This window comes from Labeo rohita, chromosome 15 (assembly GCF_022985175.1).
Source record: "Labeo rohita strain BAU-BD-2019 chromosome 15, IGBB_LRoh.1.0, whole genome shotgun sequence".
Lineage (NCBI taxonomy): Eukaryota > Metazoa > Chordata > Actinopteri > Cypriniformes > Cyprinidae > Labeo > Labeo rohita.
In genome coordinates, this window is record NC_066883.1 from 30,810,939 (window position 1) to 30,826,450 (window position 15,512).

The 15,512-nt window shown below is 36.3% G+C and overlaps 1 protein-coding gene across 2 annotated transcripts; it reads left to right on the forward strand.

The window, feature by feature from the left end:
* The first annotated feature begins 2,723 nt into the window (after window positions 1–2,723).
* On the forward strand, window positions 2,724–14,156 carry gmnc (geminin coiled-coil domain containing). 2 transcript variants are annotated; one of them, XM_051129280.1, is made up of 6 exons: window positions 2,724–2,824; window positions 10,469–10,516; window positions 11,490–11,661; window positions 11,942–12,027; window positions 12,130–12,246; window positions 13,144–14,156. In XM_051129280.1, exons 3-6 carry the CDS (start codon window positions 11,496–11,498, stop codon window positions 13,942–13,944), a joined length of 1,170 nt encoding a protein of 389 aa, XP_050985237.1. In that variant the 5' UTR covers window positions 2,724–2,824; window positions 10,469–10,516; window positions 11,490–11,495; the 3' UTR covers window positions 13,945–14,156. The 2 variants fall into 2 exon arrangements, with proteins under 2 accessions (XP_050985237.1, XP_050985236.1); XM_051129279.1 differs by lacking the exon at window positions 2,724–2,824 and having other exon boundaries at window positions 10,322–10,516.
* Window positions 14,157–15,512: the final 1,356 nt, after the last annotated feature.

The following is a 15,512-nucleotide window of genomic DNA, read 5'->3' on the forward strand; positions in this document are numbered from 1 at the left end:
CGGCTTACACACATCTATACCTGCCGGAAGCCAAGAGGGATGGAGTTATGCGAGAAAGTGAAGTGAGATAGTAAAAGTGAGTTAGAAATGCAGTTTTTAGCATTTTGATTTTGCGCTGGGTCTAAAACGGTGCAGCGTGTCCTGTATATTACCTTTCCAAAGTTTGGGTTCTTTACGATTTTTTAACATTTTTAGAAAGAGAGAGGTCTTTTATGCTCATAAATGTTTTATTTATTTGATCAAAATACAGTAAAAATAGTAATATTGTGAAATATTATGATTTTAAAAATTTAAGTTTTCTAATTGAATATATTTTACAATTTTATTTATTTCTGTGATACAAAGCTGAATTTTCAGCAGTCCTTATTCCAGTCTTCAGTGTCACATGATCATTCAGAAATAATAATATGTCACTTTTAATATAACTTTTAATCAATTTAACGCATCTTTAATGCCTTTAATGTCACTTTTTAATCAATTTAATGCATTCATGCTTAATATACAAATTTTCATTTCTTTAAAGGGAACACTGGGTGTTAAGACTTGTATGTCTTAATATAATGTAAATGATGTGTCTTAATGAAATATTTGGTAGAAAACCCATGAAAAAAACGATGCCACATTCTGTGGCTTTTGGTTGTAATTTTCAGTCAAAAAGCAACAAGAGAAGCGATAAGAAGAGGAGAAAATAATAGGAAGATAGACAAATAAAACTTTCTAAAGACCTGCGTCTTTGTTCTCTCCACATTAGCCCTGATGCCGTTCAGGCTTTTAGTAGACCACAGCTAATAAAAGAGCTTACAAATGGCAGAGACAAGAAACGCTAGATGCCATCCTGGCAGGATGTAAACATGCGACGCTTGTCATGATGCTGCAGCCACTAAAGGAGTTTCTCAGCACGTACTTCACTCGATATCCGGGGGGTGTTTAGACTCTTTGTGGGGAAAAAAATCGATGGGACAGCATTTGGTGTAAGCCTACGCTTATATCCATCACCACCTGTTAGCTCTTTCAGTAGCTGTGGTCATCGCATCAGTATTTTATTTTCCAAGTTGTGTTGCAATTAAAATAGCAACAGTAGACCACAGAGTGCAACCATTTTAAGTCACTGAAATAATGGTGCCCCCCTACAGTCAAAATATGTATTAAACGATGTAGATTTTTTAAATAAAGTAAATCTTTCATGGGTTTTCTACTACATATTTCATCAAAAGACATCATTTATATTATAGTAAGCCATAAAAGTCTTAATCGCCAGGGTTCCCTTTAAAAAAGAGAGACTGACCTTAAACTTTTGAATGGCAGTGTATATCTTGTTTGAGATTAGTAATTTGAGTCTTTAAGGCTAAATGTGTTGTTTAATTGGCAGGTTTTCAGCCTCATTGTCTGTATAATGTGTTTAACCTTTAATAAATGCATTGTACAAGTCAATATATCACCCAGCAAAACAAGTTTGTCTGCTGAAATGCATTGGATACTCAGAAAGACTGAAATCTCATTTTATTTCAGATGCCAAAAGGCAGTTACTGTGTGCACGTGACGCAAGGTTGCGCAAGAGGTGTCAGTCTGTCATACCCTCAGAAATGACATTTTTTATTTACAAGCTCTAATTTTAAGAGACAAAATGAAAATACAGAACCTGAGTAGTGAGTAGCTATTGATGTATGGTTTGTAAGGACAAATGTAAGGACAAATTTTGGCCGAGATACAACTATTTGAACATCTGAAATCTAAGGGTGCCAAAAAATCTAAATATTAAGAAAATCGCCTTTAAAGTTGTCCAAATGAAGTTCTTAGCAATGCATATTACTATTTAAAAATAAGTTTTGATATATTTACGGTAGGAAATGATAATGTCTTAATATCTTAATGGAACATGATCCTTACTTAATATCCTAATGATTTAGGCATAAAATAAAAATCAATCATTTTGACCTATACAATGTATTGTTGGCTATTGCTACAAATATACCCATGCTACTTATGACGGTTTTGCTGTCCAGGGTCACATTTTGTATGTGAAGAAAATTTAGTCATGACTAAACACAGAAAGTAACGATGCATGGCATGATACTGTACTGTCTTCACTGAACGTTGCTTGATCTGTGCATATTTCTCACCTGATTCAGATGACATTTTTTCACTGGAGAAAGCAATATTATGGATACAGCACTCTAGACAGGATTATTTTATAGCTAAAACATCTTAATGATACTTTGTTTATTCTCAGCAAATGTTTGGGTGAACTATTCCTTGAAGTCAGTTCAGTCAGTTTAAGTTTAAATCCATGTTTAAATTCAAAAAGTAACATTACTTTAACTAGTTCATTGAAAAACAGTGTGATTATGCAAATCCCATTTCTCCAGCACACAAGTATTTTTGCAACTTTTTGACTACAGACTTTTACATCACATGGAAGCTTTTATAAATCATCTTCTAAACAACTAACCTGGCACTAACTTCTAAAAGGAGAGGAAGGAGTGGACACACCACAGATTAAGTCAGACCTGGCAGTGGGAAAAGAGGGTGTACCATTAAACGGATGTTAGCGGGGCAAAGGGACGCTTCGGCACAGACACGGGCGGTACTTTTATCTACATGGCGTCAGGTTTGGCCCGTGAGGGGGGCTGTGTATATCCCACCGAAACCAATATGGCTTTGCTCACGCCACACAAAAGGACCCCTGCTTAGGGCTGCCCTACATGTGCCTGTAGTGAGGGAAGGGGCGTTCGAGATCGGGCCGGAACATGGGCAGCCGCGGCGGGCGGAGAGAGAGCCCTGGGCTTAATTGGCAGCGTGTGCTCGGCTGGAGACCATTGTTCAGGTAAAAGAGGCTTAGCATCGCAGCACGCTAACAGCGCACCGAGTCTGCTTTGACACGCGTATGGAGCGTAATCTCGACGGAAGGGGGGCAATTTTCTCTGAGGGAGGGGGCTGGTAATAATGAGATAGGGTGAAGCGGGGAGGGGATGGAGGACCCCTGTGAAGAAGTCAAGGGCTCTGTTGACTTTGTTTTGACTTTACATTGATGTGTGATTCTCAGTTAATTGGCCATAAGTGTTCCAGAGGTCTGAGGACCCTTGGCTTAGAGGAAACCAGGCACTGCTCACATTAGAAGGACAAAATGACAAATGAAGCTTCTTAAACATTTTAGTTGTTTCCTCTAGGCAATGGTGAGACTGAATGGTGAGCAAATGGAGACTTAAAAACTTTTCCTGTTTCTTAGTTTTTCTTGGACAAAAAACCCCATTCATCTCATATATACATATATTTTATCTTATCTCAATAATATCATGCATACACAAGAAAGAACAAGTTAGAAAATAGACTAAAACATTCCATAATTAATCCACGAATAGCCAAAAAATAGCTGAATACGATTTTATACAAATAAAATATATAATTCTAAACTAAACAGCTAAAATATTTACTATGGGTCTATTGTTCATATGTTTGGGCATAATAAGATTTTTTTAAAGAAATTAATACTTTTGTTCAGCAAAGATGCAATAAATTGATCAAAAGTGACAATAAAAATATTTTTATGTTACAGAAGTTTTTGATTATTTATTTAATAAATCCAATTGATTAATCACGATTAATCACATCCAAAATAAAAGTTTGTGTGTGTACTGTGTAAATTTATATTTATATATAAATACACATACTAACGTACATATTTAAGAAATACTGATATGATTAATATATTGATATGATTAATCATATGAAGTATGATTAATCGTGATTAATCGCATCCAAAATAACAGTCTGTGTTTACATAATGTGTATATGTGTATAAACATATAAATTATGTATACACAGCACACAAACATATTATGTAAACACAAACTTTGGATGCGATTAATCGCGATTAATCAATTTGACAGCACTAATATTAATTAATAAAATAAAATGATTAATTAAATTGAAGTCATTTAATTTAAATCAAAGTATTTTTTATTTAAATAATTTTATATTAAATTATTTAATAATTAAATAAATTAAATTAAACTTTTTCTTTATCTATGAATCCTAAAAAAAAAAAAGTATCACCTTTTTCACAAGTATATTAAACTGATTTCAGCATTTATAATAATAAGAAATGTTTCTTGAGTAGCAAATCCAACCTGATCTCATGGCAATTTGTACATATTTTACAAGGTGGCTAATTTGTATGAATTTTACGTCCTCACTCAAACAAATTTGTACGATTTTTGCTACGATGTTTTGAAGAGTTCCCCAATTTTTATGAATCTGCCCCTAAACCTACCCGTCACCAGGGTCTAGATACATTGTAAAACGTATGAGTGCGGCCATAAGAACTTACTTGGAACAAATTAGCCTCCTTATACAAATTAGCCTTCTCACATGAATTGGTCGTGAGATAGAGTTGGCAAATCAGCATATTATAATGATTTCTGAAGGATCATGTGACATTGAACGCTGATGTAAAAATGGCTGCTGAAAATTCAGCTTTGCATCACAAGAATAAATTATATTTTACAATATATTCAAATAGAAAATAGTTATTGTAAATTGTAATAATATTTAACAATATAACTGTTTTTACTGTATTTTTTGATTAAATAAATGCGGTCTTGATGAACATACAGTATAAGTGACTTCTGTCAAAAACAAAGTGGCAAACTGCACAGATTAGCAAACATACCAAAGTCTGTAACCAAGAGCCATAAATCTCAATATTTCTTATTTAATTCTTCTGGGCCAATTTTAGGAAAAACACCCGAGACAGTTTTCTGAGCCATGAAGGAGAAAGATCTCAATAAACATTTCCTTATGTATGATATTTTAATGTCTTGCGTACTGTATGCATATATAGGTAGTATTATGTCAAAGACTATGGTACATATACAAAAAAACATCGTTACTTTTTACTAGCTATTAATTTTTTGAGTTTCAAGACCCTTCATGTATAAGGGTTCCAACACTTACAAACAAACACACACACACACACACTCAAGCATTTAGCCCTTAACTAGTTTAGCGACCACTTAACATATCTAACAGGTTGCAAGCCCCCATGAGTCCAGTTTGTTGGCCAACAAATCCTGAGCAGCAGTGGCTGGTTATTAGAGCCCTCGGTGGGGAGCTGCACAGGAAAAAAGGGCCGGGACTCAGAGACAGCTGGGCCGGGGGCAGAGGGGTTAGACGCCCAGGTATCTCCACCTGTACTGCCATCACTGACCCTGAGAGAAGGCAATTAATTCTCCAACTGGTGAAAGAGGGGGGTGTACAGGGGTGGGGGGTCAGATGGCGTGGACGGAGAGGGGCTGAATTATTATATCTGAGAGTTTACTGAAGTGAATTTCAATGCATATGTGTTCTGTAGAAACTTAGGGTCTTTGATGTGTCTTATTGAGGTAGAATTGGTTTTGCGTGCCGTGCTGAAGTCTTTTGATTTCTTAAGCCGCCTGACCCTCCTCTTCACTCCCACTGTCTGTAGTGTGTCAGCAGGGGTCATACACACCCACACACACTTTTTGCTCCTATACATGTTCCTCTTATACATTAACATGCATTTAGCAGACACGCTAATGTAAATGTTTGTACAGTCTATCTTATAATCAATACAAACTTCCATCATTGCTTCAAAAAAGTAATTACTTGATATGAAGCTGACATGCTGTCAAAAACCATTTTAAACATTTTGCATTTTTAGGTTGATATGCATGTTTCACTAAATCATATTTGCATCGTTAAAAGTGTTTGTTTGAGGGAAATATATTACAACTCTGTTTTTTCCCTTACAAGATATGCTATATATTTTGTGAGACAAATGTTAAGAAAATATTTAATATATGATATTTTTCTTGTAGTTGGATGCTTTATAAGCTTTTATGCATGTACATATTTATGTTTTAAAGATTCATAACTTTGCATAACAATTGCATAACAATGCATCCACTTCAAGTGCATAAATCTGCCTAAGAACAATCTAAATGCATCCAAATACTCCAAAAAAAAAAGTTTCTATAGAGAAAATCAACTAGAATTTGGATTATTCTTACAAAAAAAATGCTGTTTTCTTTCTGATATAGTGATTATGTTATTATAGTGGAATGCTTGATATGCATTTATGCATTTATGTTTTTTCACAGCATAACAAGTGGAAAGTGTTTTCTCATTATGATACTGTAGCATAGTTGATAGGTTCACTTATTAGACATAATTCATGCTAAAATATTAGTGTTCATAGTCAAAAGTTTTTGAACAGTAAGATTTTTAATGTTTTTTAAAGAAATCTCTTCTGCTCACCAAGCCTGCATTTATTTGATCCAAAATATTTTTGAAATTGATTCTGAAATATTTTTACTATGTAAAATGACTCTTTTCTATTTTAACATTTTTAAAATTTAATTTATTCCTGTAATTTCAAAAGCTGAATTTTACCATCATTACTCCAGTCACATGGTTCTTTAGAAATCGTTCTAATATTCTGATTTGCTGCTCAAAAACATTTATTATGTTGAAAACAGCTAAGTAGAATTTTTCAAGTTTTTGTTTGATGAATAAAAGGTTGAAAAGAACAGCATTTATCTGAAATAGAAATCTTTTGTAACATTGTAATTGACTTTATCATCACTTTTGATGAATTTAAAGCATCCTTGCTAAATAAAGTATTAATTTATATAATTTCTCCTAATTACAGCTTTGAAATCACAAGAATAAATTACATTTTAAAACATAATCAAATAGAAAACTGTTGTTTTAAATTTTAAAAATATTTCAGATTTTTACTGTTTTTGCTGTGCTTTGGATCATATAAATGCAGGCTTGATGAGCGGAACAGACGTCTTTAAAAACTTTAAAAATCTTACTGTTCAGAAACTTTTGACGTAGTGTAATTCTCAAAAAAACCTTTCATGAAAATGTATACAGTCTGTTCTCAAACCATCATATTCACTCTCAGGTTGGTGAACAATCTACAGAAACAGAGCTGTAAAATCAGACCTGTCAATAGAATGTCAGATCTGAAAAAAAAAAAAAATCAGCTCTGCCAGCAGACAGATTGATAAACAGTCAGAGCAGCTGACAGCAAAGGACAGAGGCTGTTTAATAGAGGTAGGAGGAGAGTGACAAACTGCCATTCATGTCATAATGAGGCACCTGACAACAGCTCCGCTCTTAATTACCCAAGCTGCCACCTCTGAGTTTAGTTAGCACATAGAGGGGTGCACCAACACACACACCCATTTCACACTCTTCAAGAGCGGGCTTTCTTCAATAGACTCCCGCATATTCTACCACACATATATTCTGTGGTTTGTATTATTGTTTTATATATATGCATTGACGAGTGCTCTTTCCAAGTCCAAATAGTGTGTACTTGGATGGGACCTCATCCATTTATAGGACGTTTGACAACCTCACAGTCCATGTCCTAAAGCAGCATTTATTAAATAATCAAAATGATCAATTGTTCTCCTGCACTTACTGTACACTGCCATTCAAAAGTTGGGGTCTGTAAGATTTTTAATTTTTTTGAAAGTTTCTTATGCTCACCAAGACTGCATTTATTTGATCAAAAATACAGTAATATTGTAAAACATTATTACAATTTAAAAGAACTGTTTTCTGTTTTAATATAGTTTGAAATGTAATTTATTCCTTTGATGCAAAGCTGCTCATTACTCCAGTCTTCAGTGTCACATGATCCTTCAGAAATCATTCTAATATTTCAAAATATTTGCTGCTTAAGAAACATTTCTGATTATTATCAATGTTGAAAATCGTTAATATTTTTGTGGAAACCATGATATATTGTTTTCAGGAGTTTTTGGTGAATAAAAAGTTCAAAAAACAGCATTTATTTAAATACTTACAATTCTAAATGTCTTTACTGTCACTTTTGATTAAGTCAGTGCATCCTTCTATTGATTTTGTTTGGTTTATTTATAATCACACATACCTCATGCATGGTTCTGCAGAATTTGAGTCACTGGGTTTCTATATCTCTGGTATCAGGTGAGCAAGGCCTAGGAGAGAAAGACAGAGAGTGTGAGTGAGACTGGACAGAGGTTTCAGATGAAATGACAGACCTTTCAGCCTGTTTAATTGGCAGTTATAGTGTAGTGAATTAAACACTATCACCATATCCCTCTTCTCCTGCCTCCGCCTCCAGCTCCTTTCTACAAACAGGCAAAGCTGCTCACAAAACCTGCACAAAGTCATTCTAACACCCTGCAATTAGTGCCCACAGGCCCCTATACATCTAAATGGGGACATACCATAGACTTCTTTTGTTTTTTATATAAAGCTGATAACAATTACTATAGACTAAACCTAGTTTAAAACTGCTCCCAAAAGAAAACACCTTTATGAATCAGTTTTCCAATTAAACACACATTTGGTTAGACTTTGCACATTTCTGTAGACAGTTTTGTCTCTGAATTATAGGGCTGCTCTCATATCCAGTCCAGCCATATCACATCATGTTTTAAAAGACTTTATCACTAGTTAATCTTGCATGGGTGCAAAATATAGGGGGAAAACACAATTAACCCCACAAAAACACTGCGTTTAAAGACACTATGCAACCAAAATACATTGATTTATTAAAATGAAGACCTTAGATTTCAAAGCACAGAGTTTAATGCAGCAACCTGGTCAAATAGTTGATGTTGGTTGATTTTCTCTGTAAGTTTAGTGAGTCTAGCATAATAGATATTTTGACCCCTACTATCTAAAGTCAATCAGAGGGATTATACACAATGCATGTTATTGTTTATTTAGTACTGACCTGAATAAGATATTTCCCATAAAAGACGTTTACATATAGTCCACAAGAGAAAAAAATAGTTGAATTATAAAAATGACTCTGTTCAAATGCTTACATACTCTTGATTCGAAATACTGTTTTGTTACCTGAATGATCTGCAGCTGTGTTTTTTGGTTTAGTCATAGTTGTTTATTAGTCCCTTGTTTGTCCTAAACCAATTCTTTGGTTTTTCAGCATTTTTGTGTATTTGAACCCTTTCCAACAATGACTGTATGATTTTGAGATCCATCTTTTCACACTAAGGACAACTGAGGGACTCATATGCAGAAGGTTCAAACGCTCACTGATGCGCCATAAGGAAACATGATGCATTAAGGGGGGTGAAAACTTTTTGAATTTGAAGATCAGGGTAAATTTACTTTACTTTGTCTTCTGGAAAACTGTACACATCTTCATTCTGTTCAAAAGTTTTCACCCCTTGCTCTTAATGCATTGCATTTGAACCTTCTGTAATAGTTGCATATGAGTCCCTCAGTTGTCCTCAGTGTGAAAAGATGGATCTCAAAATCATACAGTCATTGTTGGAAAGGGTTCAAATACATAAAAATGTTGAGAAAAAAAAAAAAAAAACAAAGAATCTGTGGGACCTGAAGGACTTTTCTGAAGAACAGCAGCAGTTTAACTGTTCAGGACAACAACACAGTATTAAGAATCAAGTGTATGTAAACTTTTGAACATTTTTATAAACTTTTTGAGTCATTTTTATAAATTCAACAAATTTTTTTTCTCTTGTAAACATCTTTTATGTGAAATATCTTACTCAGGTCAGTACTATATAAAAAAAACATGCATTTTGTATGATCCCTCTTATTTTGGTAAAATAATTAACATTTTGGAGATTCTGCAAGATGTATGTAAACTTTTGACTTTAACTGTATGCATGTGAAATACTGTGTTACAGAAAAATATGTCCTCATAACAGGTAAAAACAAGTAAAAATGCCCCTGAAAAATCAATCCTAGGATGCAAATATCTGATTTGAGAAGTATAAAGTTCAACATAACTTAATATGAAGATTGATACTGATTTATATTAATGCTATCCTAATACTAAAATAAGCAAATAACCCATATAAAATATATATGGGGAGATATTTGCATCTTGAAAAAACAATTCTAGCTAAAGCTTCATTTGGTGATGTCTTCCTAATCAAGTGCAAAGTACAAAAGCCCAGGTGAGCATTACAATTATAATCTTTCAGTTCTTTGGAAAGACACACAGACTGACAGAAATGCTCAAAAGTATGTTAATGTGTCACTCTGTGGTATGCACCTTTCATTTAACTCTGTGAGAGGGGGTCATGAGCATGTCCTTTAGCTCGTTTGGTTAAATTAATTCATCATGCTTCTAAACTATCAGTTGAACAATTATACATTAACTCATCGGACAGCGCGGAGCACCCAGATGCGCCGAGGAGTCATCTACCTCTCCATCCCAAAGCAATAAAACCTTGCGCTTAGTGCATTAGTACAATCACGCCTCCTAAGGTGAACAAACCACGCGCGCTGCCTTCTGCTCGAGCACTCGCTCATTGCGCATCTGCGATCCAACAGTCGAACGCGTAACGTCATCAATTTGACAGCTTCACGCCGAATCAGGTTGCCGCTGCGCTCCGCAGAGCGAGTGTCAAAGCAGTTTGAATGAAGTTTAGTGCACTTTCTTCTCTAGGTCTTTGGAGAGCTCGCACCTACCCGTGGCATCCCGTCCTAAGAACTGGTAAGTGCTTCTGATTATATATGTTATTTGAAATCATTTAGAAACTTGAGAATGCTCAAGGTGAGCCGGCTTTACGCGCACCTGTGAGTTGGAGTTTTAATGGCTCTCCGAGTGCCATGTGCAAATATTTTTATGTTTAGATGTGCCTGATACATTGACAGTTATTTGACATGCATAATTAGCGTCCAAAATCAATGCCAGCGCCAATGATGAACCATTCACAGTAGAGTAAGTTGTTGCAGTCAGTGCAACACGTGGGTAACATAGGGCATAAATATGAAATGTATGTCAATTTCAATAAATTGTTTAATGATAACGCAGAACGCGGGAGATTTTGCAATTATGTTTTGCATTTGCACGTTTTCGTCAACATAACATACTGTTTCCATTCGTTTACCGTGAACAAAATAATTTGCCATTTCTATTCTGTTTAAGGATTTTTTAAGAGAATTAAACTGGATTAATCAGATATTAAGTACAAAAAATATATTAAAATAAAAAATGCAAAGACGAAACAAAAATACTTTTATGTTTACCATTTATAAAACATTTTTATATCGCAGGTAATACAAAAGTTGGTTAAAAAGTTTTAGATAGTTGACGTTTAAGTGCTTTGTGCACCAAAAGACAATTTGGTTGCGCAAGATCAAACTTGAACAGATTGAGAAACTGATAGAAAGTCCCTTAAAATGTCAGCAGCCATTTAAGTGATCAAATTACGCAATAAGTTGAGTGTAATTTATATTTAATAGATTTGTTAATGATTATTATTAAGTTTTCGGTCCCTGGAGGAAAAGTTTGCAAGCTTGCAAGATAGCTTAATAAAATTATGTACGTGTAGTAATACTAGTTTAAATTACTTTGCTCTGTTTGTGTCATTTTTTTTAACGTATTCTAGGCCGGCCAATTAATGTTTTTTTTTTTTTTAAATGCTAAAAATGATTGTCTCACACTGTTATGATGGATTTTGTAGAGCACCATGCTGTCCTGCCAAGATCTGAGCTTTGCAGGAGGGCAGCGCTACGACTACTCCGCGTCGACGTCAGCTGACGGTAGTGTTGACGTTTCCACAGCAACGCTCGTCTCCCTCTGGGACGCCGGTCCCCTGGACAACGCTGCCCGCCAGCACGAGCCGCCGCGGCGGGGTAAGTCCTGCAATATGCCGGGATCAGCGGCGCGAGAGGCTTCCCGCCTTGACAAACTGGAATTTTTCCATCTGGGATTTTTTTTTCTTCACGTTTTGTTAGAGTAGCAATGGACTGTGGAGTATCTGGCCACTTCCAAAGTGTTAGTTCTTTTGGGCTCTATCTTTTGTTTTTAAAGTAGCCTGTGTTTTTTTCCTCTTTATTTTACATTGCAATTATCCCTGGACCATTACTAATCAGGATAATGACCAGTGTTTCAAAATTACTTTTTTTGTTTTAGATTCACTGCCTGTGTCTGAGCATGGAATGGGACATCAGCCCACCTGGTCTGACCAACTGTCACCTCAACTTCAACGAAACAAACAGGTATGTAAATAGATCAAAAATAAATTTTAAAATACTAATTACTTAACCGAAGTTGTTGATGTATTGTTAATGATAATGGTAACATTCTTTCCCCCCATAAAGCTCCAAGACACCCTAATGCAAAGAGAAGAAGAGCTGGCCAGACTGCAGGAAGAGAACAACAAGCTCAAAGAGTTTTTAAACTCATCATATGTGAAGTCTTTAGAGGAAAAAACAAAGGTAAAAAATCTATCCATCTATTCTGTCATTTTGTTGTTCGTTCTATCGATTGTTCTATCTATCCATGTCTATCCATCTATCCATGTGTCCATCTATCTATCTATCTATCTATCTATCTATCGTTCTATCGTTCTATCTATCGTTCTACCCATCTCTATCTATCTGTCTATCCATCTCTATCTATCTATCTATCTATCTGTCTGTTTTTGTCTATCCATTGTTCTAGCTATCGTTTTATCCATGTCTATCTATCTATCTATCTATCTATCTATCTATCTGTCTATCTATCTACCTATCGTTCTATCATTCGTTCTATTGATTGTTCTATCCATGTCTATCGATCGTTCTATCTATCCATGTCTAACTGTCTATCCATCTATCTCTTTATCTCTCTCTTTCTATCCATCCATCCATCCGTCTAGCCACATCTATCCATCTATCTATCTATCTATCTATCAAGTAAAAATGCATGGATAGACATGGATGGACAGACATATCATACTTATTAAATGGGCATCTTTTACAGGGATAGTTCACCCAAAAATGAAAGCTCTGTCATTAATTACTTACCCACATGTCGTTCCAAAACTTGTAAGACCTTCATTCATCTTTGGAACACAAATTAAGATATTTTTGATGAAATCCGAGAGTTTTCTGACCTTGCATAGACAGCAACGCAACTAACACTTTTTAGGCCCAGAAAGGTAGTAAGTACATCGTTAAAATAGTCCATGTGACATCAGTTGTTAAACTTTTATTAAGGACTATTTTAACAATAACTGATACAGTTATCATTCTTGGTGTCTCTACTGTCATCATGTCAGATCTTTCTTCAAAATACATTTTTGATCAACTCTTGCATTCTCTTTTCCACTTTCTCCCTTCTTCAAATCGCAGAAACTCCTTTCCAACTGCAAGGTTCCAGATGGTTCAAGACATCGAAAGAGAACTCATGGTGATTTCCGGAACCTGAGTCAGATGCTTCACAGCGGCGAGGGGAAGCGGACCTGCCGCAATCTCTCTTTGGAGTTTTGCTCTGCTGAAGAGCTGGCGGCCACCCCACCTCTAGACTCATGGATACTAGAGACTCTAGGCCTGCAAGACGAAAATACCGTTGACCCAGAACGCAGTTTCAACACCCCTTCTTTCAACTGTCCGCTTACTACAGAAGATCCTTACAGTACAACAAACGTAGACAATGCAGTCAGCTTCAGCCCTAATGCCGAGACACACTGCAATTACAACAGCATCGTGGAATCACCCGGCAACTGCAGCCTGGACACCTCCAGTGGTTACAGCACCTCTCAGAGCTTGGGTTCAGATTATTCAACGCTTGACCCTTCAGCTCTATACACCATCACATCTACAGGGTCACTGGTCAGCTCTCCACCAGCGATGACCACCGCTCAACACTTCACACCACCACGAGCTGCCTCCACTCCGTATCGTCCCCAGGACATAAGCCCTGGTCCATACTACAACACACCAGGCTGTGGTTCCTCCAGTCCACCAGGGGGCGACAGTCAAGTTTTTTCTACACCTCGTATGTCCCGTACCAGGACAGACTTGGCATTTAGCATGTCACTAAGTCCACAAAACAGCGTGAAGACACACAGTTTCCCTCAAGGACAAGCTTTCACACGCAGAGACGCACAAGGGGGATGGAACTTCACCTGGGTTCCTAAACAATGTTCCTAGAGACATATTTTAAGGACTTTGTGGGAAAAAACTGCCTTTTTTAGCCATTTTTGAGGACTGATAACCCAGCTCGCTCCATATTCACAAGAAACACAACAACTGTTCACTTTTACGGGTTATATATAATATATTTTGATAGCTTTGTGATATTAAGTAATGAATTTGTATATTGTTTTTTTTATTCATTGTTATTGAAAAGCTTTGATACTAGATGCAGGATCATGACTGAATTCATTAAAATCACACTTTTTTTCAAAATAAAAGTTTTGGTACTTTCAAACTGTAAAAGAAAACATTCAGATTCATCCCTTGAATTAACATTGTCACCACCCTTGATGTTACAACGCTAAGTAATACACAAACACAGCATATGTTACATACTCTACGACACCTGGATCAAATACAGTTCGCATATGTCTTCTATCGAAAATAATAGCTCACCGTAACAGAACAGTTGCCTCTGTAATTGTGAACCGACGCATTGCAAGTATCAACATTGTGAGTCCCAAATCTTCTCGTGCTACACTGTTAGGCCTAACCTGTCATTCCCACAGCTGTCCCGCTTTCCTTCCCTCCTTCCCCTATCACTTTCCCTCCCTCTGTTTCTCTCCGGTACGTCTTCTCCATTCTCCCGCCACTGCGAGACAAAAGAGAGGGCCGGCCGGTCTCGAGGGAGACTTCCTCCCCGATCCGCCCCGCAGGTCTGAGACCCCCATGGGGGTCTAACACGGGATACTTACACCCCTCTATCCCTCCCCTCTGCCCAGCCTCTTACTCTGTGCTCTGCCCTCAGGGAGCTGGGGACGGCAGGGAAAGTTTGGGCCTTGAGTTAGCCATGGAGAAGCCAGAGTGAGTGGTCTATCTCTAATGACACGGTTAAGCCCCCTGCAGATGGCCTCCAGATTGAGAGGTTGACAGGAAAGAGCACCTTGAGAGGTACAGGAGCCTGGAAAATAACGGGTACAGGTGAAAGAACAAGAAAAAGGAAATGAAACATGGCTGGGGGTGACGAAAAGGTAATTTGTCAGGATGTGTTAAACAACCGACAGGTTGTGGGTAAAACAATAACAATGACCTCAGAAACCGTCTCCTGCAATTCAGTTTTATGCATAAACATACATATACATTCTTAAAAATAAAGGGTGCTTTAAAAGGTTCTTCACAGTGATGTCATAGAAGAACCATTTTTGGTTCCACAATTGTTTGGTTCAGTCAAAGGTTCTTTAAAGAACCATCTCTTTCTACCTTTTTAAAATCTGATGTTAAAAGTTCTTTAGTGAACAATTTAGACAAAAAAGTTTCTTCTATGGCATCGTAAAGCACCTTTATTTTTAAGACTGTACACCCCTAAAAAATAAAGGCTCTAAAGGGGTGTTTTTGCAGTGATGCCAGAGAAGTACCATTTTTGTTTCCTCAAAGAATCTTCCAGTGAAGAGTTCTTAAAAGAACCATTTTGAGGAGCATTTTAAAATTTTAAAAAACCTATAAAGAACCTTTTCTGCATTTGAAAGCTTCCAAAGATGTTCATGGAACCATCAATGCCAATTTTAAAGTGTATTTGCTTATAT